Genomic DNA, 22,834 nt, shown 5'->3' on the forward strand with positions numbered 1-22,834 from the left:
GCCTATGGGCCACGCATCTTCAGGGGTGTCATTCACTGTCATCTGCTTATATCAGGTGGCCAAGGAAAAGCAAATAAAATGACTATTATTTTATACAGCCATTTAATTTCTGCACTTTGGTAAGGAAACAAATTGACCTTACCTCTCAAAGTTTGAGAAATCAATTTACAAAACAAACTTAACAGTCAAAATTACATTATGTGTATGCAATAGCTACCTGTGAGCTTCTAGGAGTAGCTACAAGGAGGTACTAAGGGAGTGAGTACTGAAATCTAATCCAGTTTTTTCTTTTTTTCCAGGGTACATATTAGGAGTTTAAAAAAGATACTGAAGCCTGGACCCTACTCCCTGAGCCAATCAGTCACTGGGCGTGGGAGTCTTGGCAACAGAATTTTATAAAGTTACTGAAGTGATTTCACTATGTAACTAGGGTTAAATAGCACAGGTGTAAGCTGTAGTAGAGGGTCTATATAGTTGTGATAAACTTCTAGAATGTTAAAACATACTAGAAGAGAAGATAATAGGAAGGTTTAACACCTGTACTGACTTAAGTGAGCCATTATATGCTCCTGAATTGTTAATTTGAGGGTATTTTACAATTCTTTTTATTAGGAACCAGTTACTTAAAGAACTTGAATGTGTTAGAACAGGAGCATAACAGACCTCCAGTCTACTTGCTGAAACATAAACGCTTTCTATTAGCAAAACATGCATAAATACATATACTCTAGATGTAACACAGCAAAATGCTGATGTATAATAATCCTATTCAAGAATATATTGTGAACATACAAAACTGAATAAATGACCTACTCCAAATCCCTCGGTTCAGAGAGGAAACTGAAGCTTAAAATGGCTGAATTTGCCAATGTCACAAATTGCTTAACAACATAATCGGATTATTTCAGCCCAATGCATTTTCCATTCCACAGCACAACAGTGAAAAGTAAAAGTATTTTCGGCAGTTTCTCAATCCAGCCTGATTCTTCTGTGTTGAACAAAAGGACAAACCAGAGTAAATGTATCCCCGAATAAATGCATCCCCTATGTTTAAGATGATCCTAGAAGAGTCATATGCCAGGGTGCAGTCTCTGATGTTTGTTGAGAGCAGAACGGTATCTGAAGGCTTTTCCACAATCATTACATCCAAAAGGCTTCTCTGCTGAATGAATCCTCTGATGCTGAATGAGGTAAGTGCTCTGGCTGAAAGTCTTCCTGCATTCATTACAGTTGTAAGGTTTCTCTCCAGTATGAGTATTCTGATGTTCAGTCAGATGAGTGCTCCGGCTAAAGGTTTTGTCACATTCATTGCACTTATAGGGCTTCTCTCCAGTGTGAATTCGTTGATGCTGAGCCAGATGGGAGCTCTGGCTAAAGGCCTTTTCACACTTATTACAATGGTAGGGTTTTTCTTCTGTGTGTGTTTTTTGATGTTGAGCAAGAGATGAACAATGTCGAAAGGCTTTGCCACACTCGGCACACTCATAAGGCTTTGCTCCCGTGTGAATTCTCTTATGCTGTGTAAGGTGTATGTTCTGGTTGAAGGCTCGCCCACATTCATTACACTTGTAAGGTCTTTCTCCAGTATGTATTTTCCTATGCTGAATAAGGGACGAGCCATAACTGAAGGTTTTCCCACATTCATGACACTGATAGGGTTTCTCACCAGTATGAATCCTTTCATGTTTAGCAAGAGATGAACTTCGAATAAAGGCCTTCCCACATTCCTTACATTCATAAGCTTTCTCTTGGGTGTGAGTTTTCTGATGTTGATTAAGGTTTGAGAGATAACTGAAAGCCTTTCCACATTCACTGCATTCAAAAGGCTTTTCTCTGGTGTGAATTCTCCGATGTTGAGTAAGGGATGAGCAGTAACTGAAGGCCTTTCCACATTCATTGCATTTGTAAGGTTTTTCTCCAGTATGAATTTTGAGATGTTGAGCAAGGGAAGACCAGTAACTAAAGGATTTCCCACACTCAGCACAGTCATAAGGTTTCTCCCCAGTATGTGTTTTCTGATGCTGAGTGAGGTTTGAGTGCTGACTGAAGGCTTTACCACATTCATTGCACTCATATGGTTTTTCCCCAGTATGAATCATATGATGACGAATAAACGTTGAGGGTCCATTGAAAGCCTTCCCACATTCATTACATTTATAGGTTTTCTCTCCAGTATGGATTTTTTGATGTTGAGTAAGGTGTGTGCTCCTGGTAAATGTTTTATCACATTCGTCGCATTTAAAAGGTTTTTCTCCTGTATGGATTTTCTGATGTTCCATGAAGTGGCCTCTCTGGCTAAAGGCTTTTCCACACTCATTACAAGTATATGGTTTCTCACCAGTGTGTATTCTCTGATGCTGAACAAGGTGGGTTCTCTGACTAAAAGCTTTCCCACATTCATCACACTTATAGGGTTTTTCTCCAGTGTGAATTCTTTGATGTTGAGTAAGAGATGGACCCTCAATGAAGCCTTTCCCACACTGATCACATTTATATGGTTTATCTCCAGTATGAATTCTTTGATGGTTTATAAGGTTTTCGCTCCGGCTGAAGGCTTTTTCACATTCATTACATTTGTAGGGTTTTTCTCCAGTATGCGTTCTCTGATGGCGAATAAGAGCTGAACAATAAGTAAAAGCTTTCCCACATTCATTGCACTTACAAGACTTCTCTTTTTTAACTGGGTTTAAATTCTGTTTGACACTTGTTTTAGTAGAGGTCTGTTTTGGAGATATTTCTTTGTGTGTTAAAAGGTCTAAACTCACATTGATGCTTTTTTCAAAGTCATTATTTACATGTGCTCGCTCCAAAGTTGGTATGGTCTTTTCAGTTATTTTTATTTCCCTTGGCAGTGTCTGTTCGTTTGCCTGCTGCCTCTCTGGACTGCCTTTGGATTCACAAGTTTCTAAGAAGTTGGTGCTCCAAGGATCATCCCTTTTGTGCTTTTCTGCTACTGCCCCTGGAGATGGCTCTTCTCCAGAAATGTCCAGCTCTGAGGCTGTTATGCTATTTTCTGGTCTTGTCACCCAGTCTGAAAGAAAAAGAAAATGTCAGCATTCTCTGAATTGAGGGGAAAAAAAAAAAATACAACAGCAAAAGTGTTACTGTGGGGATGACCTAATGAAACTAAAAATAAAGCCCTCAGGGAATTCTGAGAACTTTCAAATACAGCCCTGTTATTTGGGGAGACATTTGGAAAGAGGTAAGGAGAATGATAAATAAAATATGAGAGCAGCAAGAGACTGTCTAATTTAATTTCACAGATAATCTCTACCAGGAAGGGAACTTCACTTAAGGTGACAGTAAATTTAGAAAGTGACCACAGACATAGCTAAGGAGACAAGATGGACTGGATCTAAAAAGGGCAGTCTGAACAGGGATTCCTTGCCAGTGAACAACAAAACAAAAATCTAAAACCATGATTTCAAGATAAGACAAACAGAAGATATGACTTGGGCTCCATGGTTTATAGCCTAGAAAACTGAAGGAGTAGCTGTATCACTGCTAGAAATGAGAAAGTTGTAAATAGTAAAGCAAATAATTTAGGTGGAGGAAGATGACAAGGTCAACCCTAGGCATTTTGAGAATTAGGAAGAGAAAAGGAGGACTAGACTATAATGGTGTTTGAGGGGATGGAAGATGCCAAAAGTAGCGGAATAACTACAATGTTCAAACATAGGATAGAAACTATCAGCTCAAAAGAGGAAGGAAAAGAATAAAGACGTAAGAATGTATGTGAAAAAAGATCAGCGATAAGGAAAGATTCTTGAGTGTGTTTAGTGTAATGGATGAATAAAATATACTAAAGAAAGAAAGCAGTTTTCGGCAAACAAGCAAAAGAATATAAGAAACCAGAAAAGTACATAATCAGGAAGTAGAGTTACACTATTCTGCTTTCTACTGTGGGACAGTTTGTCTTGTGCCAAGATAAGAAAGATGACAGGGTAGTCAATGTTGGCAGATTTAGTAAAGAAAAAAAGGCTGTATTTAAAACAGCATTTCTTTGGTTCCACTGGTAACAGGAAGGTATAGCAGACCCCCAGCAAACCCTGAATCACCTGTGCTGCCAGCCCAGTTGTGATCATCACCATTATCACTGCAAGCATGAGGAGCAGGGCAGGGAGCCAGAGTTGCCTACCATCCCCCCCATACCTGGAACCATGAGTAATGGTGTAGCACCTATCAGCATGCAGAAGGGCAGGCAGCCTCCTAACAGCAATATTTCTCTAGCAGGGACAGGAAGATTAATGCAAAACAAGTTTGGGGGGGAACAAATAATCAATATAAGAAGTGGATATGTTTTCCACAACAAAACTGACACTAAGGATATACTTGTATAGTGAGTGAAAGGCACTCAGTCATGTCTGACTCTTTGCAACCCCATGGACTAAACAGTCCATGGAATTCTCCTGGCCAGAATACTGAAGTGGGTAGCCTTTCCCTTCTCTGGGGGATCCTCCCAACCCAGGGATCAAACCCAGTTCTCCCACATTCTAGGTGGATTCTTTACGAGCTGAGCCACAAGGGAACTACTACTTGTACAGCAGAGAACCATAAAAAATATCTCCTGGAAGTACTTCACAGGGAAGGATATGGAGACCATGGAGTCATATGCTGTTAAAGGCAAAAAGAGTGTAGAAGTGGCTGATCTTGAGCCAGGTTGGAGTTCCAGATGAAAGCAATAAACACGCAACAGACTGACCAATATTATCCACATTGTCATACTATCCATGCACTAACCAAGAGAGCAACCAGAGTATCAGGAGTGGGTTTATGAATGAAAGATTGGAGAAAATTCCAGGAGGCCAGACTGAACAGTACCACTCCTACTGTAGGAAGCAATTTTCACTTTACTATACAGTATGCAAAGTCAATGGGCAATGCCCACAGTATATTCCGACACCCTGTGTGTGGAGAGATACTAGAGGGTGCTGACATTCAGGCTGCAAAAGAACAAGGTAGACTAGTGAGACAGAATATGTATATAGATAGATAGACAGATAGGTAAATAAATAAATATATATATATCTCATAATCCGGCAGGAGCCAAGTCACCAAGACAGCCTAGAGAAAATGGTAATAAAGAGGACAGGAAAATGATGCAGACAAGGGCTTGGGCCAGTGGCCACCTCATTGTAACTTTCCAAAAGTTAGCAAACTGTAAACACAAGTTAATAAAGCTCTTATTTTTTAAAAATTAGTTTTTCAAATTGTGTTCCATGAAACCATCTTTTAAAAGAAAGATTTTAAAGGGGCAGTATAAAAAAAACAAACAAACCAGAATCATGGTTAGGAGGATGGGGGAGAGAAATGTTACATTCTATGCAACTCTTAGAAATTCATAATTCTCAACTATGTAAAAAAAAAATCTCTGAGTGGTTCTCTAATAAGAAACCTGCTAAAGGACTTCCCTGGTGGCACAATGGATAAGAATCCACCTGCTAATACAGGGGACATGGGTTGGCTCCCTGGTCTGGGAAGATCCCACATGCCATGAACCAAGTAAGCCCATGTGACACAACTACTGAGCCCATGCTCCAGAGTCCACAAGCCAACACCACAATGGGAAACCTGTGGTCTGCAACAAAGACCCTGCACAGCCAAAAATAAAGAGAATGAAACCTGCTAAAATGTAGCTAATTCAGTACTTTCCAACTTTGAATACTGCATGCTTTTTTTCTCCCCATCCCTACCTCATTACTTCTGAATATATATTCCTTACCTAAAATGCCTTAGTTTCTATATTTTTTCAGGGTCAGATCTTTGAAGAGGTCTCTCTGTGCAATTTAAGAATCAAGGTTTAGAAGAAAATTATTCATAATGTCAAGGACAGGACAATACTATGTAGGATAAGAAGCTAAACAATGAGATTAAGGCAGGACTAGGTATGAAAAAAAATGATGTCTACAGGTATGGAACTCACTTTTGCAGAGTTTGGTTGGGAAAGCAAAAAGGCAGTCCGGATGGTGGCCAGATAGATTAACAGTGTTGAGTAAAAGTATCTGGAATTTAGGTACCTATTTCTGTTTGAAGGTTCTGGGGATGGAGCCTAGAGATCCAAAAAGAAAACTGTAAGGACTAAAAAGTACTAATTTATAAGAATTGGGTCCCAAGGAGGTTGGGAAAGGATAGAATCCAGATTCCATGTCAAGAAGTTGCTTTTAGAAAAGAGCAGGAAGGACAAGTCCTTTGAAAGGAGCATAAAAATGTCTATATATTCACATGTTGAGACATTTAGTGTTTTGACAACACATAAGAGAGTACAAATGCCTTCTCATTCTCCACAACAGACACTTTAAGGAGAAGCAAGTACATCTACATTTCAGATGCAAAATCCTCTCATCAGGCTGGTGGTCAGAGTTAATAACATTCATCTGCCAGGTAGCCACTACTTACCTCCAAGGGTCCCTACTGGGATGTTGGGCTCCACAATCCACGGCTCTGTCCCTTGCTCTAACTGGGAAATCACATCAGGTTTGGAAACTTGGAGTCCTATTCATTGGAATTAAAAAAAAAAAGTTACCTTTCTGCAGTGAGAGAAAAGTGCCTTCTCAGAGTTCATTCTCATCGCTTTGTCTTTAGAGGAAAGGAGAGGTGGACAAATCAGATGGAAGTAAAACATATATAAAGCTTTGATGTTATATGTTCCAAAATGTGGTATAACTTGGGAACTGATCTCGGTTTAGAAAAATTATTAGTTTGTCCTTCTACTTACTAGAGAGTGAAAGTGAAAGCCACTCAGTCGTGTCCGACTCTTTGTGACCCCATGGACTATACAATCAATTGAATTCTCCAGGCCAGAATACTGGAGTGGGTAGCCTTTCCCTTCTCCAGGGGATCTTCCCAACCCAGGGATCAAACCCAGGTGTCCCACGTTGTAGGCAGATTCGTTACCCACTGAGCTATGAAGGAAGCCTACTAGAGAGTAGAAACCTTTTCAAAACCTTTTGAATTTTAGAAGTCTTTGATTCCTTAAGTGAAAGGAAAAAACTCACCTAAGTACGTGAGTTCACTCCTCCTCCACACCTCCAGATATTAACTCAGAAAAGTCATCCCCTTACCTATAGAGACCAGATGTGTATAATTCTCCAATGTCACATCCCTGAATAAACCTCTCTGTATGGGATCCAGCTGTTTCCATTCTTCCTGGGTAAAGTCCACTATCACATCCTTGAAGGTCACTGATTCCTGTAAGACCAGACATATTTCTGCTTAGCCATAAAGCATTTACCTTGGAAAGGGGCAAATTTAGCTGTACTGATAGAAGTAAGGGAAGTTCTGGGCTATCTGAAAAATGATTTTGATAATTCCTCCTTTGCAAAATGAATATAAAAACAGAACCTGACTCATGGGATTACTGTAAGAATTAAATAAGAAATGTCTGCTATCAAATGCTTAATTTAGGGTCTATCAAGTGCTCAGTCAACGTTGACTGCTGTTGTATTGATCTTCATAATTATCATCATCATCATCTCTGTGTTTCAAGATTTCTCAAGTATTAAGAGTAAACCTTGATAACATCAATAATATGTTTTACTACTATAAGTGCAAGAACAGCCAAAAATGTGTTTGAAAGAATCTGGGGAGGAGACTTACTCTACCACATTTCAAAATATACTAAATAACATAGTAAAGTATACTAAAAGGTAAAACATACTGGTCTAGTATGGAATAAAACTCAATGGAAAACAGACAACCCAAAAATACAGCTTTGTTTATAAGAACTAAATGGGATTAAGCAACTTTCAAATTAGCTTTGAGAAGGTGGATTAGTCACTAAATGGTGTCATAACAAATAACTGTCTATTTGAGAAAAAGATAAAGTGAGTTCCCTACTTCATGGCATCACAAAAATATCTGCTGGATTGGACATTCAATTTTAAAGAAAAAGCAAAAATAAGATAATAGAATAAAAGACATAAAAATACTTTCATAAGCTTGAAATATGGAAGGCAAAAATTATGAGAGAGATTGACAGATAAAACTACATAAAATGTAAAGCTTCTGTAAAAAACCATAAACAAAATGCAACATTCCGAGCTCCTGCAAATAGCAAAATGGATGAAAGATGAACAACCTACGACAATAACAACAGCAACAAAAAAAGCCAACAACCCACACAGGCAATTCATCTATGGCATTAAAACCATGAAAATATGCTCCATTCCAAGAAAAACATAATAAAACAATGAGATATCATATTAGGGAACATGGCTAAAAGTGCTCATGTGTATTATGGTGGGAACAGAACCCTAATGCAATCTACAGAGGGGCAGTCTGCCAGGATCTATCAAGATTTTAAATGCATATATCATTCAAGCCAAGTTTGTAGCTTGTAGGAATTTATTCTCTAGAAACACCCTGGGATGCAAAAACATATGTAAAAATATCCTTGCAACATTGTTTGTGAGGAAAAAAGTAAACTTAGATGTCTGTTAATAGGACAGAGGTTAAAGAATACATGCTACGTCCATACCAAAGCAGTTCATGTAGACATTTTAAAAATAAGGTGTCTCTATATGCACTGACTAGGAAATGTATGTCACACTAAAAATGGCATACATGGTATTATGCCATTTTTATTTTTATGAATGGGAAAGTTTGTATGTTAATGCACAGAGAAAAAGCTAAAAGAATACACTACCCAATATTATCAGTGCAATTCTAGTGGGACTCAGAGGCAATGCAGGGGAACTTCCTGAGCAAAAGAGATAATTCTGTTTTAAAACAGATAAATTATTGGGACTTATAACCATGACAGAGCAACTGGACTAGCTTTCCCAGTATAAACAACTGTAAAACTCCACAATGTAACTGAAACAAGGGTTTTAATACTTTGAACAGCAGACAGAACAGAACGGTGATCCCTGAGAAAAGGGAGAAAATCACACGAGCTCCTCAGATCCTTCAGATTCCTGCCTGGAGGCATCTCCATACTGCAGGGCAAAGAGCAGAACCTGAGCAAGGCACAGTGGTCTTCCTGAACAAAAGAGACACAGATGGCAGCTCAGGATTACAAAGGCAGGGGATTTGCAGGATAGATACTAGAGACAAGGGAGATGCAGAGGAAGAGGTCCAAAAACCCGGTGTGAATACAATCTTCACAGGCAATAACAAGCTAACAACGTGACACAACTGAACCCAAGGTTCAGATGATATGAGCAATCAGCTCCCACAGTCCCAGCGCACCTGAGGAGCAGGACTAGTTTAGCCTGTGAGGCAAGAGTTAAAGCAGCAAGTCCAGTTTGCTCTATCTTTGCTAATTTCCAGGGACACTTGGATCCATATTTCTGAACCTTAAACAAGCTCTGAAAATGCATGTTTATATAGTCCAACAACTGACGAAGTTATCGTGTGCCTGGAATACTGGGGCAGGATGTACCAGACTGTCAGCATTGTTTAAAGTATATGTGAAGATTTATGATGCACATGTGGTGCCCAGTTTGAGGCCTGCACCACAACTAGTTAACAGCCACAAGAGAGCACACACTGATGTGATCAGCTCCCTTTTAAGAACTCTGGACTGAGAGACTCAAGCAGACTTCCTCGATAAGAGACATTTCTCATGTCTCTGTGGACAACAGCAAGAGAGAAAGTACAGCCAGATTTCTTTGGAGCCTTATAAGTATCTTTTTCCTTCTAGTCCTACTGTGTACCCTTGGTGGTCATGATCTCTATTCCTGAGTTATGCTGCTGGGGTGGATGAACCATCCTAGCAAATCACTGAAGTAAATGGTGGTCATAGGGACCCTGAAAACCCAGCCCAGTAGTAAGACTACACTAGATCAGCTCTAGCAAAGCTTACAGTACAAAGCCAAACCTCAAAAAGACCAAGCTGTGGCCCTGATGGGATTAACAGGATTGGATTTGCCCTCCTGCATTAAATAACCAAAAAATTCCAGACAAAAATGTATGAAACAAGTTTCCAAGGCACTGAATCTCAGATAACAAAGAACAGTGATCTCCATGAATCAGGAAACAAATGAAGTGAGCCCTACAACTGCTCCAGCTTACTGCTTTGAGAGTTTCCAGGCAGGGGTGCAGGGAAGGGGAATTCAAGAGCCACCCTGCAGATTCTCTGAACTGAAAAGATAATGCTGAGTTTGAGGAAGTCAAGGTGACTAGAGTTCACAAGACAGAGTACTATATGGAAGGGAGTTACACAAGAAAGAAGCAATGAGAACTGCACAAACTCTACTAAACCCTCTAGACTACATAGACTCCATTTTTCATGGTACTCATTTCATCTTTTTAATATTTATATTTTTATAGCAGTCATTTGGTCTGTTCAGGTAAAATATCAAGTTTTGCTCTCTCATCGCTGGCACATGGCACGATGTAAGCAAGAAGTAAGTGATGAATATATTAGTCAAGCTGGAGAGGCAGAGTTAGAAAGAAAGTGATTGGCAAATGGGAGCCCAGAATGAATTGCCAACATTGGTTCTTAGATAAACACACATCACACCAAAAGAATACACAATTCCTTTCTAAGGACTGAAATGTAAAGGAAATCTCAACTTACCTGAAAACTAGCTGATGGGAGTAAAGTATGTCCCCCTCGGAAAAGAGCAGACTCTGAAGCAGACGGATCTAGCGGAGGGAAAAGAAACTACAATGAATCCTGTCCAAGTTAGCTGTAAAATCCACTTATTTTTTCTACATGAAAACAGCAGGAATTATACCATTTCCTTCTAAAAACAAAAAACAAAAAACACAAGGTAACTGCTGACTAGGACCCTGGTGCTTTCATCAGTAGACTTAGGAAGTAAAGAATTACTTTAAGATTCAATTTTGCCTCTACATACTCACAGTCACTTTCATCATACAACTTAATCCATATTCTTCATTAAGTGAGGCAAAATATTTCTGCTGCCTTCTGACAATGTACATGTATAAAGGGAATTTCCCTTTAACATCCTTTTAACATGTATCCACTGTGGCAGGCTGGATGGGAGTTTGGTGAAGAATGGATACATTCCCCTTATAGATGCACATATTCTCTGCTACATATAAAATTAACAATCAGATTACTTTCCAAAAGTCTTCCCCCTCATCCTTTGAAACTTTGCTATTAATACAAATTAAATATCACAATGACATATACTTAGCTACATTACCTACCCACCAGAGTGTCTAAAATTCAATAGATATGGTCAGTACTAACTACTGGCAAGAATACAGAGATTATAACTTCTGTACATTGCTGTGGGCATAAATATTTACCAATCATAAGAAAAACTGTTTGGCAGTATATATGAAAGATACACATATACCTGCCCTATGACTCCACAATTCCACTCCTATGCATATACCCAGAGAAATGAGGGGTTATATCCACCAAAAGACTTCTACAAAATTGTTCATAGAAGGTTTATTTATAATATGCCCAAATCGGAAAGAATCCAAATGGCTTTCAGCAGAATGGATAAACTGTGGTATATTCATACAATAGAATAGTATTCCAAAATATAAAAGGATGCTTTACCTAACAACATGGATATATCTCATAAACAATATTGAGCAAAATAAGACAAACACAGAAGAATACATACTATATGAGTACATTTGCAGGCATACCCCACTTTATTGTGCTTCACTTTATTTGCACTTCTTAGACACTGGGTTTTTAAAATTTTTCTTTTTACAAATTGAAGGCCTGTGGCAATCCCATATTGAGCTAGTCTATCAGCACCATTTTTTCCCAACACATTTGCTCACTTCATGTCTGTGTGTCACATTTTGGTAATTTTCAACAATATTTCAAACTTTTTGTTATTACTGTATTATTTGTGGTGATCTGTGACCAGTAATTTTTCATGCTACTACTATAACTTCCTAAAGGTTCAGATGATGTTTAGCACTTTTTAGCAATTACCTATTTTTTTTAGATTAGGTATATACATTTTTTTACACATAGTGCTTTTTGTACACTTAGACAAAAATATAGTATAAACATAACTTTTTTATATGCTCTAGGAAACCAAGAAACTCATGGGATTCAGTTTATTTCAATACATGATTTATTACAGTGGCTGGAACTAAACCCATAATATCTCTGAGGTGTGCCTGTATATTAAATTAAAAAGCTTAGAACAGTGGTTACCTCTGGAGGGCTACTGACTGACAGGCACACAAGAGAGACTGCTGGGGCAATAGAAATATTCCATATCTTAGTGTGGGTGGTAGTTACACTGTATATAATATATAAAAATTAATCAAGTGGTATGCTGAAGATTCATGCACTTAATGTAGTAACTTAAACATCAATAAACAAAATGAAAACAAACTTTGCTCTTGGGACATCTATTCAGAGTAATGGCTGACATGAAAGTCCAATTCTCAAGAAGGAGAGGAAGCAATAAAAGCAACTGTTATTCCAGACTTCATTTTGACCAGTAATGGAAAAGAAATTTTATAAAAGAAATCTTGAGGGAAAAACAATGAAGATTTTTTTCATTGACGTTTTTAACAGTAAGAGGAAATGTACGCAGACAGATATGTAATTCCCCCCCCAAAAAAGTGAGATAACATCAAACTAAAAAGCAAAAGAGACAATTTGTAAAATAAAAGGGCAACCTATAGAAAGGTAGAAATTTTGCAAATCATGTATCTAATAAGTGGCCAGTATCCAGAATATATAAGGAACTCATACAAATCAACAGCCAAAAAAAATCAAATGATCCAATTTAAAAATGGGCAGAGAACCTTAAGAGTTATTTTTCCAAAGAAGATATACAAATGGCCAATGTATAGGAAAAGGTCCTTGATATCACTAATCATCAGGGAAATGCAAATCAAAACCACAATGAGGTATCACCTCGGAGATGTTAGAATGAATATTATCACAAAGAAAAGAGATAAATGTTGGTGAGCATGTGGAGAAAAAGGAACCTTTGTCCATTGTTGGTGGGAATGTACACTGGCATGGCTGCTATGGAAATATAAATATATACCATATTTTCTTTATCCATTTATCCACTGATGGGCGCTAAGGTTGCTTTCATGTCTTGACTAGTATAAATAATGCTGCAATGAATACAGGGTTGCAGATATCTCTTCGAGATAGTGATTTTATTTCCTCTGGATACATAGCCAGAAATGGGATTGCTGGATTATATGGTAGTTCTATTTTTAGTTTCTTAAGGAATCTCTGCCTGCCCTGGGGAGGCTAGGCTTGTGTGGAAACTATAAATTGGACACCACTTACCTCGGGAGCCTGCAAAGGGGCCATCCACCCTCCTGTCCAGAGGTCTTCGTGCCTCCAGTGAGGCTTCTTGGATTCAAGAAGGGATTGGTTCAAATTCCAGCCCTACCACCAACAACGGCTACCCCACATCTGAGGCCAGGGGTGGCGAGCGAGAGGAGCTACCCCACATCTGAGCCCATGGGCAGCAGCCGAGAGTGCCAGGCTGCAACGGCACAGGAGCGGCCTAGAGGAGCTACCCCACGTCTGAGGCCAGGGGCGGCGACAGAGAGGAGCTACCCCACGTCTGAGGTCAGGGGCGGCAGCCAGGAGGAGCTACCCAACACCCGAGTCAGGGGAGGCGGCAGAGAAAAGCAACCCCACGTCTAAGGAGCAGTGGCTGTGGGGGCGCAGGAGGTCTGAGAGGAGCTACTCCATGTTCAAGGTCAGCAGGAGCGGCAGTGAGGAGATACCCCTTGTCCAAGGTAAGGAGCAGTGGCTGCACTTTGCTGGAGCAGTTATGAAGAGATACCCCATGTCCAAGGTAAGAGAAACACAAGTAAGACGGTAGGTGTTGCGAGAGGGCATCAGAGGGCAGACATACTGAAATCATAATCACAGAAAACTAGTCAATCTAATCACACGGGCCAAAGCCTTGTCCAACTCAATGAAACTATGAGCCATACTGTGTGGGGCCACCCAAGACGGGCAGGTCATGGTAGAGAGGTCTGACAGAATGTGGTCCACTGGAGAAGGAAATGGCACACTACTTCAGTATGCTTGCCTTGAGAACCCCATGAACAGTATGAAAAGGCAAAATGATAGGATACTGAAAGAGGAACTCCCCAGGTCGGTAGGTGCCCAATATGCTACTGGAGATCAGTGGAGAAATAACTCCAGAAAGAATGAAGGGATGGAGCCAAAGCAAAAACAATACCCAGCTGTGGATGCGACTGGTGATAGAAGCAAGGTCCGATGCTGTAAAGAGCAATATTGCATAGGAACCTGGAATGTTAGGTCCATGAATCAAGGCAAATTGGAAATGGTCAAATAGGAGATGGCAAGAGTCAATGTTGACATTCTAAGAATCAGCGAACTAAGATGGACTGGAATGGGTGAATTTAACTCAGATGACCATTATATCTACTACTGTGGGCAGGAATCCCTTAGAAGAAACAGAGTAGCCATCATGGTCAACAAAAGAGTCTGAAATGCAGTACTTGGATGCAGTCTCAAAAATGACAGAATGATCTCTGTTCGTCTCTAAGGCAAACCATTCAATATCACAGTAATCCAAGTCTATGCCCCAACTAGTAACGCTGAAGAAGCTGAAGTTGAATGGTTCTGTGAAGACCTACAAGACCTTTTAGAACTAAAGCCCAAAAAGATGTCCTTTTCATTATAGGGGACTCAAATGCAAAAGTAGGAAGTCAAGAAACACCTGGGGTAACAAGCAAATTTGGCCTTGGAATATGGAATGAAGCAGGGCAAAGGCTAGTAAAAGTTTGCCAAGAGAAAGCACTGGTCATAGCAAACACCCTCTTCCAACAACACAAGAGAAGACTCTACACGTGGACATCACCAGATGGTCAACACCGAAATCAGATTGATTATATTCTTTGCAGCCAAATATGGAGAATCTTTATACAGTCAGCAAAAACAAGACTGGGAGCTGACTGTGCTTCAGATCATGAACTCCTTATTGCAAAATTCAGACTGAAATTGAAGAAAGTAGGGAAAACCACTAGACCATTCGGATATGACCTAAACCAAATCCCTTATGACTATACATTGGAAGTGAGAAATAGATTTAAGGGACTAGATCTGATAGACAGCGTGCCTGATGAACTATGCACGGAGGTTCATGACATTGTACAGGAGACAGGAATCAAGACCATCCCCATGGAAAAGAAATGCAAAAAAGCAAAATGGTTGTCTGGGGAGGCCATACAAATAGCTGTGAAAAGAAGAGAAGTGAAAAGCAAAGGAGAAAAGGAAAGATAAAAGCATCTGAATGCAGAGTTCCAAAGAACAGTCAGGAGAGATAAGAAAGCTTCCTCAGCGATCAATGCAAAGAAACAGAAGAAAGCAACAGAATGGGAAAGACTAGAGATCTCTTCAAGAAAATTAGAGATACCAAGGGAACATTTCATGCAAAGATAAGGACAGAAATGGTATGGACCTAATAGAAGCAGAAGATATTAAGGAGAGGTGGCAAGAATACACAGAAGAACTGTACAAAAAAGATCTTCACGACCCAGATAATCATGATGGTGTGATCACTGACCTAGAGCCAGACATCTGGAATGTGAAGTCAAGTGGGCCTTAGAAAGCATCACTATGAACAAAACTAGTGGAGGTGATGGAATTCTAGTTGAGCTACTTCAAATCCTGAAAGATGATGCTGTGAAAGTGCTGCACTCAATATGCCAGCAAATTTGGAAAACTCAGCAGTGGCCACAGGACTGGAAAAGGTCAATTTTCATTCCAATCCCAAAGAAAGGCAATGCCAAAGAATGCTCAAACTACCGCACAATTGCACTCATCTCACACGCTAGGAAAGTAATGCTCAAAATTCTCCAAGCCAGGCTTCAGCAGTACATGAACTGTGAACTTCCAGATGTTCAAGCTGGTTTTAGAAAAGGCAGAGGAACCAGAGATCAAATTGCCAACATCTGCTGGATCACTGAAAAAGCAAGAGAGTTCCAGAAAAACCATCTATTTCTGCTTTATTGACTATGCCAAAGCCTTTGACTGTGTGGATCACAATAAACTGTGGGAAATTGTGAAAGAGATGGGAATACCAGACCACCTGACCTGCCTCTTGAGAAATCTGTATGCAGGTCAGGAAGCAACAGTTAGAACTGGACATGGAACAACAGACTGGTTCCAAATAGGAAAAGGAGTACGTCAAAGCTGTGTACTATCACCCTGCTTATTTAACTTCTATGCAAAGTACATCATGAGAAACACTGGGCTGAAGAAGCACAAGCTGGAATCAAGACTGCCAAGAGAAATATCAATCACCTCAGATATGCAGATGACACCACGTTATGGCACAAAGTGAAGAGGAACTAAAAAGCCTCTTGATGAAAGTGAAAGAGGAGAGTGAAAAAGTTGGTTTAAAGCTCAACATTCAGAAAACAAAGATCATGGCATCTGGTCCCATCACTTCAAGGGAAATAGATGGGGAAACAGTGGCAGACTTTATTTTTGGGGGTTCCAAAATCATTGCAGATAGTGACTGCAGCCATGAAATTCAAAGACACTTACTCCTTGGACGGAAAGTTATGACCAACCTAGATAGCATATTCAAAAGGAGAGACATTACTTTGCCAACCAAGGTCCGTCTATTCAAGCCTATGGTTGTTCCAGTGGTCATGTATGGATGTGAGATTTGGCCTGTGAAGAAAGCTGAGCACCGAAGAATTGATGCATTTGAACTGTGGTGTTGGAGAAGACTCTTGAGAGTCCCTTGGACTGAAAGGAGATCCAACCAGTCCATTCCAAAGCAGATCAGTCCTAGGTGTTCTTTGGAAGGAATGATGTTGAAGCTGAAACTCCAATACTTTGGCCACCTCATGCGAAGAGTTGACTCATTGGAAAAGACTCTGATGCTGGGAGGGATTGGGGCCAGGAGGAGAAGGGGATGACAGAGGATGAGATGGCTGGATGGCATCACCTACTCGATGGACGTGAGTTTGAGTGAACTCTGGGAATTGGTGATGGACAAGGAGGCCTGGCGTACTGCAATTCATGGGGTCGCAAAGAGTCGGACATGACTGAGTGACTGAACTGAACTGAACTGATCTCTGTATGTTTTTTTACAGTGGGTACACTAATATACATTCCCACTAACAGTGGGAATATACACATATATAATGCAATACTATTCAGCCATAAAATGGAAGGAAATTCTGTCATTTGGGACAACATGGATGGAAGGCACTATGCTAAGTGAAATAAGAAAGAGGAAGACAAATATTGCATGATTGTATAAGTGGAATCTAAAAAGGCAGAACACAGAAAGAAATAGTAGAATGATGGTTTCCAGGGACTAAAGGGTGGGGCACCCTACTCCAGTACTCTTGCCTGGAAAATCCCATGGACGGAGGAGCCTGGTAGACTGCAGTCCATGGGGTCGCTAAGAGTCTGACACGACTGAGCGACTTCACTTTCACTTTTCACTTGCATGCATTGGAGAAGGAAATGGCAACCCACTCCAGTGTTCTTGCCTTGAGAATCCCAGGGACGGGGGAGCCTGGTGCGCTGCCATCTATGGGGTCGCACAGGGTCGGACATTACTGAAGCGACTTAAAAGCAGTAGCAGCAGCAGCAGAGGGTGGGGGATATAGGGAGATTTTGAATAAAGGGTATAAATGTTCAGTTACAAATAAGCTGTGATGATCTAATGTACATCATGGTAATTATAGTTAACAATACTGTATTATACACTTATAAGTTGCTAACAGAATAAAGCTTAAATATCCTCATCTCACACATACACACAGAGAAAGGCAAATATATGTGGTGATAGATGTGGTTAACTAACCTTATTGTGGTAATCATTTTGCAGTACATAGGTGGATCAAGTCATCCCACTGGATAACATAAACTTACACAATGTCAGGATCAATTATATCTCAATAAAGCTGGAAAAAAAATTTTCTCAGCAATGCTTTGCAGCTTTCAGTGTATAGATCTTGCATGTTTTTGTTGGTTTCTATTCTTATTTCATATTTTGGAAGCTATGGAATTCATGTTTTTATTACAATTTCCAATTGTTCATTGGGAATAGAATGAAGGACAACTGATTTTTCCATTAAACTTTTTGTTTTGAGATAACTGTAGATACACACACAGTTGTAAGAAATAAAACAGAGATTCTTTGTACCTTTAGAAAAAAAAGAGCTGAGGACAAATATAAGGTATAGCTCAAACCTAAGTAAATAATATAAATAATGTTAAGATTTTTAGTGATATTAAACAGATCCAAGAAAAAGGACTGGATGATAGTAGTTAGGTTAAACCAAATGACTGCATAGTCATACCTAAAGAATGTAAAGACAATGACAACATAGAAAGAAGTCTACAGTGACTTATCACAGGGCTCTGTCCTTACTCATAAAGGTGGAAAAAACAGTTAAAATACTGAAAAACCAACTTAATATTAATTACTGATTACTCTGACAAGCTAAAATACTTGGCCAAAAAAATTGAACAATCATAATAAATAAATATGAAGTCCTGACATTGAGAATAAAAAGCAATTCTATTATACAAGGAAGATGTAAATCTAGTTAACAGCAGTTTATGTAAAAAAAAAGATCTAGGACTAACAGCATAATAGCGCTGATTTTTAAAAAGCAAATACAATGATACTGAACAGCAGAAATAGCCAAATCAAAAGAAACAGTACATCACACTTTAACATGTTTTTCAAAGTACATCTAAATGACTATGTGTAGTCTTAAGCAATGCATTTTAAGAAGCATGCTGTCATGTGGTAGAGTTTTTAGAGAAGAGGTCTAGATAGAACTGAAGCAACCTAGCATGCACACTAGATATATCACATGGAGACCCATCAAAGGAACTGAGGCTATTTTACTTAGAAAAGAGAGAATTTGTGAGTAGGAGTTGGAAACAGCTGAATTCACATATCTGAAGGACAGCAGTGTTAAACAGAGAGCAGTCTCTTGCTTTGGAAGACTAAGAGAACTAAGATCAACACAGAAGTTACAAGGAAAGGCACTTCTGCCTAATATAAGGAACTAAAAAAAGAAAAAGCCAACAAGGGAATAGTCTGCACTCAAAATGGAGTTTAATACCTCCAAAGACTTAACAGATGTTAAGGCATAGACTTAACAGATGGCCAACACCCAGGGGTATTACAGAACTGATTCTTGCACTTGAAGGGATGACTACCAAGATTTTTTCTCACTGTAAGATTATCATTCTAATTTTTAATAAATCCAAGTCATGTGAGGATCGCAGACATTCTGAATCATTATTCCTTTTCATTCCCCAATCCCAAAGCCACGCAGGATTAACTTTTCCTCCAAGTCTCTCCCTATGATGTAATTGTTTCTTTTCTCCATCCTCATAAGGCTCCTTTCTTTCACCTCTTCCAGCTCTGTCAAGTATTTAATTCTCAGGTCAGGACGTTTCTTTTGCTATCATTATCCCACTCTCCCCCCGCCAAGTCATCTCTACTACCTTCCATCTCAGGCGCTCATCCCGTTCCTCTTGTAATCTGGACACCAGGGTTTCCCAAGCAGCGTATCTGGGTCCTCTTTCTGGAGCCCAGATGTCCAGCAGGAGTCTGAGCCCTTATACACGCTGAAGTTGGTTGCCCTAAAAGACACAAGATGGGGTCAGCGGCAACCGTTACAAAGACACACCTTAAAAGAGTTTTGCACAGTGGTCAAGAGATCCTTGGAAAAGAGAAATGCCCAGAGAGAGCATTAAAGAGGCTGGTGGCACTCCCGCCGCCGAACAAAAACAGAATGGAGATCGAGTACGCAGGTTTGGCCGCAGATTGAAAAAAAAAACAACCCTGGCGCCTACCCTAGAATCTGGCTAGAGGCGCCCATTTACTCGAACGGTTACCTCAGTGCACACTTGCGGGCTCACACCCCCGCAGGCTCAAGACACACCTGTTGCGGAGCAGAAAAGCTGGAAGGTGGACAAACAGGGCGGGGCCAGGCTCTAGGCCTTCCTCCTAGGCCTGAACAAAAGAACAAAGCCCTCCCAGAGATCCGGGCGGAACAGCCCCGACACTGAAGGAGGCGAGGGGCGCCCTCTTCGAGGACTCTCCCCAGCTCCCTCCCGCAGAGGCCGCTCCTAGCCTAGAGTGAGAGAGGTGACGTCACGCGGCCGGAGGGCTGCCGGTTGCCATAGTGATACCTGGGCTTCCCTCAAGAGCGATTCTCACATTCCGATCCCGGGTCCGGAAGCTCTGGGACAATCACCAAACCTAGGGAAGGGAGCCGAAGCAGCTGGACTTTTCCCTCGGCCAACCTCTTTTCATGCCTACAGCCGGCTTCAACGGCCACTTCCGGTCATGAGAAGAGAACCCCCACCCCCACTTACTAGTGGTAAACGGCGCTCCGAGGGCATGCAGGACTACGATTCCCAGAATGCTCCACGACGCTAAACTCCATTTCCCAGAGGCCTCAGCCAACGTGTGCGATCTCGTAGAGCGGGATCGAGCAATTCTACCCGCGAGTAGTTTGTTTCTAAATGTCTCAGGTGAAAACCTTCGTTAGAGCTGTGGCTCTCAAGGTTTTGTGACCGGACTGATAGTAAGAATACACTTTTATATACAACTATAACTCAGAAACGTAAATAAGCGTTTCATAATGCATTACTTGCCCGGCATTGTATTTAGTGTTCTGTTCTTTTGTTTAAAAAATTCTAGTCCTGACCCGTTATATTGTTTCCGTGACTCTAAAATAGGTTGTGACCCACGTTTTAAACCGTGAGGTAGTCTTACCGTGTTTTGCCCTACGGTAGTGCATTGTATTTGCCTACTTCAATCAGCATGTAGTTGCGAATGGAGCCCAACGCCAGTCGGTGTGTCCTTGGCAGAAAGAAAAGAATCTAACAGAAGTAGGTATGTTTCTATATTTTTAAACATGTGGCCCAAGCACTTTACTTCTGTGCGTCTCCGTATTTGTATAGTCGAGCTAAGGTCAAATCACTCAGTCTGTTAACTGATAAAACACTGAATTTTAAAATTCCAACATTGAGTATATGAAGAACAAAGTTATAGTCAAAGGAAGGGGAACAATATCTAGAAGCAGATTTCAGAAAAGACCTACTGTGAGAAATAGAAAATTTCAGTAAACAATTCTTAGTAGGTTGTAAGAAGACATGGCCTAAATGAAATGAATGAAAGCTGTGAGAAAACAAGTAGAAATAAAAACACTGGATGAAAGGGGTTTAAAACACATGCAAGCATGTTTAAAATGAAGGAAGATAATTAAAATCATACTGGAAAAGAACAGAATTGATACTGTGGTAAAGTGAATCAGTTGTATGCAGAATATTCTTTTAAAGCTGTGTGAATCATAATAAAAACATGAATGAAATAGAAGAAAGTGATAGATATATATAAAGGCCTGAGGATGAAAAGCCAACATGTGGATGATTCCCCATCAGAAAACAAAGAACACATGAAATCAGCTATCATTTAATAGTTTCTATGTGCCAGGCAGTGTTCTAACTGCTTTATGAAGGTGAAGTGAAGTCGCTCAGTCGTGTCCGACTCTGCGACCCCATGGACTGTAGCCTATCAGGCTCCTCCGTCCGTGGGATTTTCCAGGCAAGAGTGCTGGAGTGGATTGCCATTTCCTTCTCCAGGGGATCTTCCCAACCCAGAAATCGAACCCAGGTCTCCCGCATTGCAGGCAGATGCTTTACCGTCTGAGCCAGCAGGGCTTCCCTTGTGGTTCAGCTGGTAAAGAATCCACCTGTAATGTGGGAGACCTGGGTTCGATCCTTGGGTTGGGAAGATTCCCTGGAGAAGGGAAAGACTACCCACTCCAGTATTCTAGCTTGGAGAATTCCATGGACTGTATAGTCCATGAGGTCGCAAAGTCAGACACGACTGAGCAACTGCTTTATAGCTAACATTTAATTCTTAAAATGATCTTTATTAAGTTGTTTATTATTATTTCTTCTTTACTACAGAGGAAACTAAGGCACAGATAAGTTGAGTAGCCTGCCTGAGGTGACATAACCAATAAATGAGGAAGCTGAGACTTGAATTTAGTAATTTGGTCCCAAGCTCCCATTTTTAATCTCTAATAAACAATAGGCTCCCTAGTAAGAGATGAACAATTTCCTAAGTTTAAGAAGAATGTACCTCACTGCTAGTGAGAGTGCAAAATGGTGCAGCTACTTTGGAAGACAGTTTAGCAGTTTCTTTCAAAACTAAGCACACTGTTACAATATGATCCAGCAATTGTACTCCTTGGAATTTACCTAAATGAACTGAAAAGTTAGACACACACAAACACTTAATTGCCAAAACTTGGAAGCAACCAAGATGTTCTCCAATAGGTGAATGATTAAATAGACTGTGGTATATCCCTGCTGTGTAACATTATTCAGCAATGAAAGGAGTTGGCAAGCTCTGGGAGTTAGTGAAAGACAGGGAAGCCTGGTGTGCTGCAGTCCATGGGGTCGCAAACAATGAGTCAGACTGAGTGACTGAACTGAACTGAATGAAATGAGCAATCAAGCTACCAAAAAAACACAAACATTAAATGCAACTTGGTGAGTGAAAGAAGTTAAAGTGAAAAGGTTACATACTCTAGGAGTCCAACTATATAATATAATGGGAAAGTTAAAACTATGAAAACAGTAAACATCCATGGTTGCTAGCGGTTTGGAAAGGGAAGGAGAGAGGAATGGATGTAGCACAGGGGATTTTTAGGGCAGTGAAATTATTTTGTATGACATTGTGGTGGTAGATATATCATTGTACATTTGTCAAACTCTCCTAGAGAGTGTCAAACAATACAGAATGAACCCCTAATATAAACTGTGATCAATAATAATTTATCAATATTTGCTCATCAGTTGTAGCAAATGTATTGTACTAATGCAGGATGTTAATAGGGAAAATTGGGTAGTGGAGGGGGG

The 22,834-nt window shown here is 40.2% G+C and overlaps 1 protein-coding gene across 1 annotated transcript; it reads right to left on the bottom strand.

Moving 5' to 3' along the window:
* Positions 1–1,070: 1,070 nt before the first annotated feature.
* ZNF184 (zinc finger protein 184) lies at positions 1,071–10,890 on the bottom strand. Its single transcript, XM_052648161.1, has 5 exons — positions 10,806–10,890; positions 10,523–10,590; positions 7,062–7,188; positions 6,397–6,492; positions 1,071–3,031 (listed from the first exon to the last, which is right to left on the bottom strand). The coding sequence occupies exons 1-5, from the start codon at positions 10,888–10,890 to the stop codon at positions 1,071–1,073; spliced, it is 2,337 nt and encodes a 778-aa protein (XP_052504121.1).
* Between the last annotated feature and the right edge of the window lie 11,944 nt (positions 10,891–22,834).

The sequence above is a fragment of the Budorcas taxicolor genome, chromosome 11, assembly GCF_023091745.1.
Source record: "Budorcas taxicolor isolate Tak-1 chromosome 11, Takin1.1, whole genome shotgun sequence".
Taxonomy (NCBI): domain Eukaryota; kingdom Metazoa; phylum Chordata; class Mammalia; order Artiodactyla; family Bovidae; genus Budorcas; species Budorcas taxicolor.

Coding starts and splice junctions, on each gene's coding strand:
- ZNF184 (XM_052648161.1), bottom strand. CDS start 10,890: ATGTACATTGTCAGAAGGCAGCAGAAATATTTTGCCTCACTTAATGAA. Junction 10,591..10,805: donor TATGATGAAAGTGACTGTGA/GTATGTAGAGGC, acceptor TCCCTCCGCTAG/ATCCGTCTGCTTCAGAGTCT. Junction 6,493..7,061: donor TACACATCTGGTCTCTATAG/GTAAGGGGATGA, acceptor TCCAATGAATAG/GACTCCAAGTTTCCAAACCT.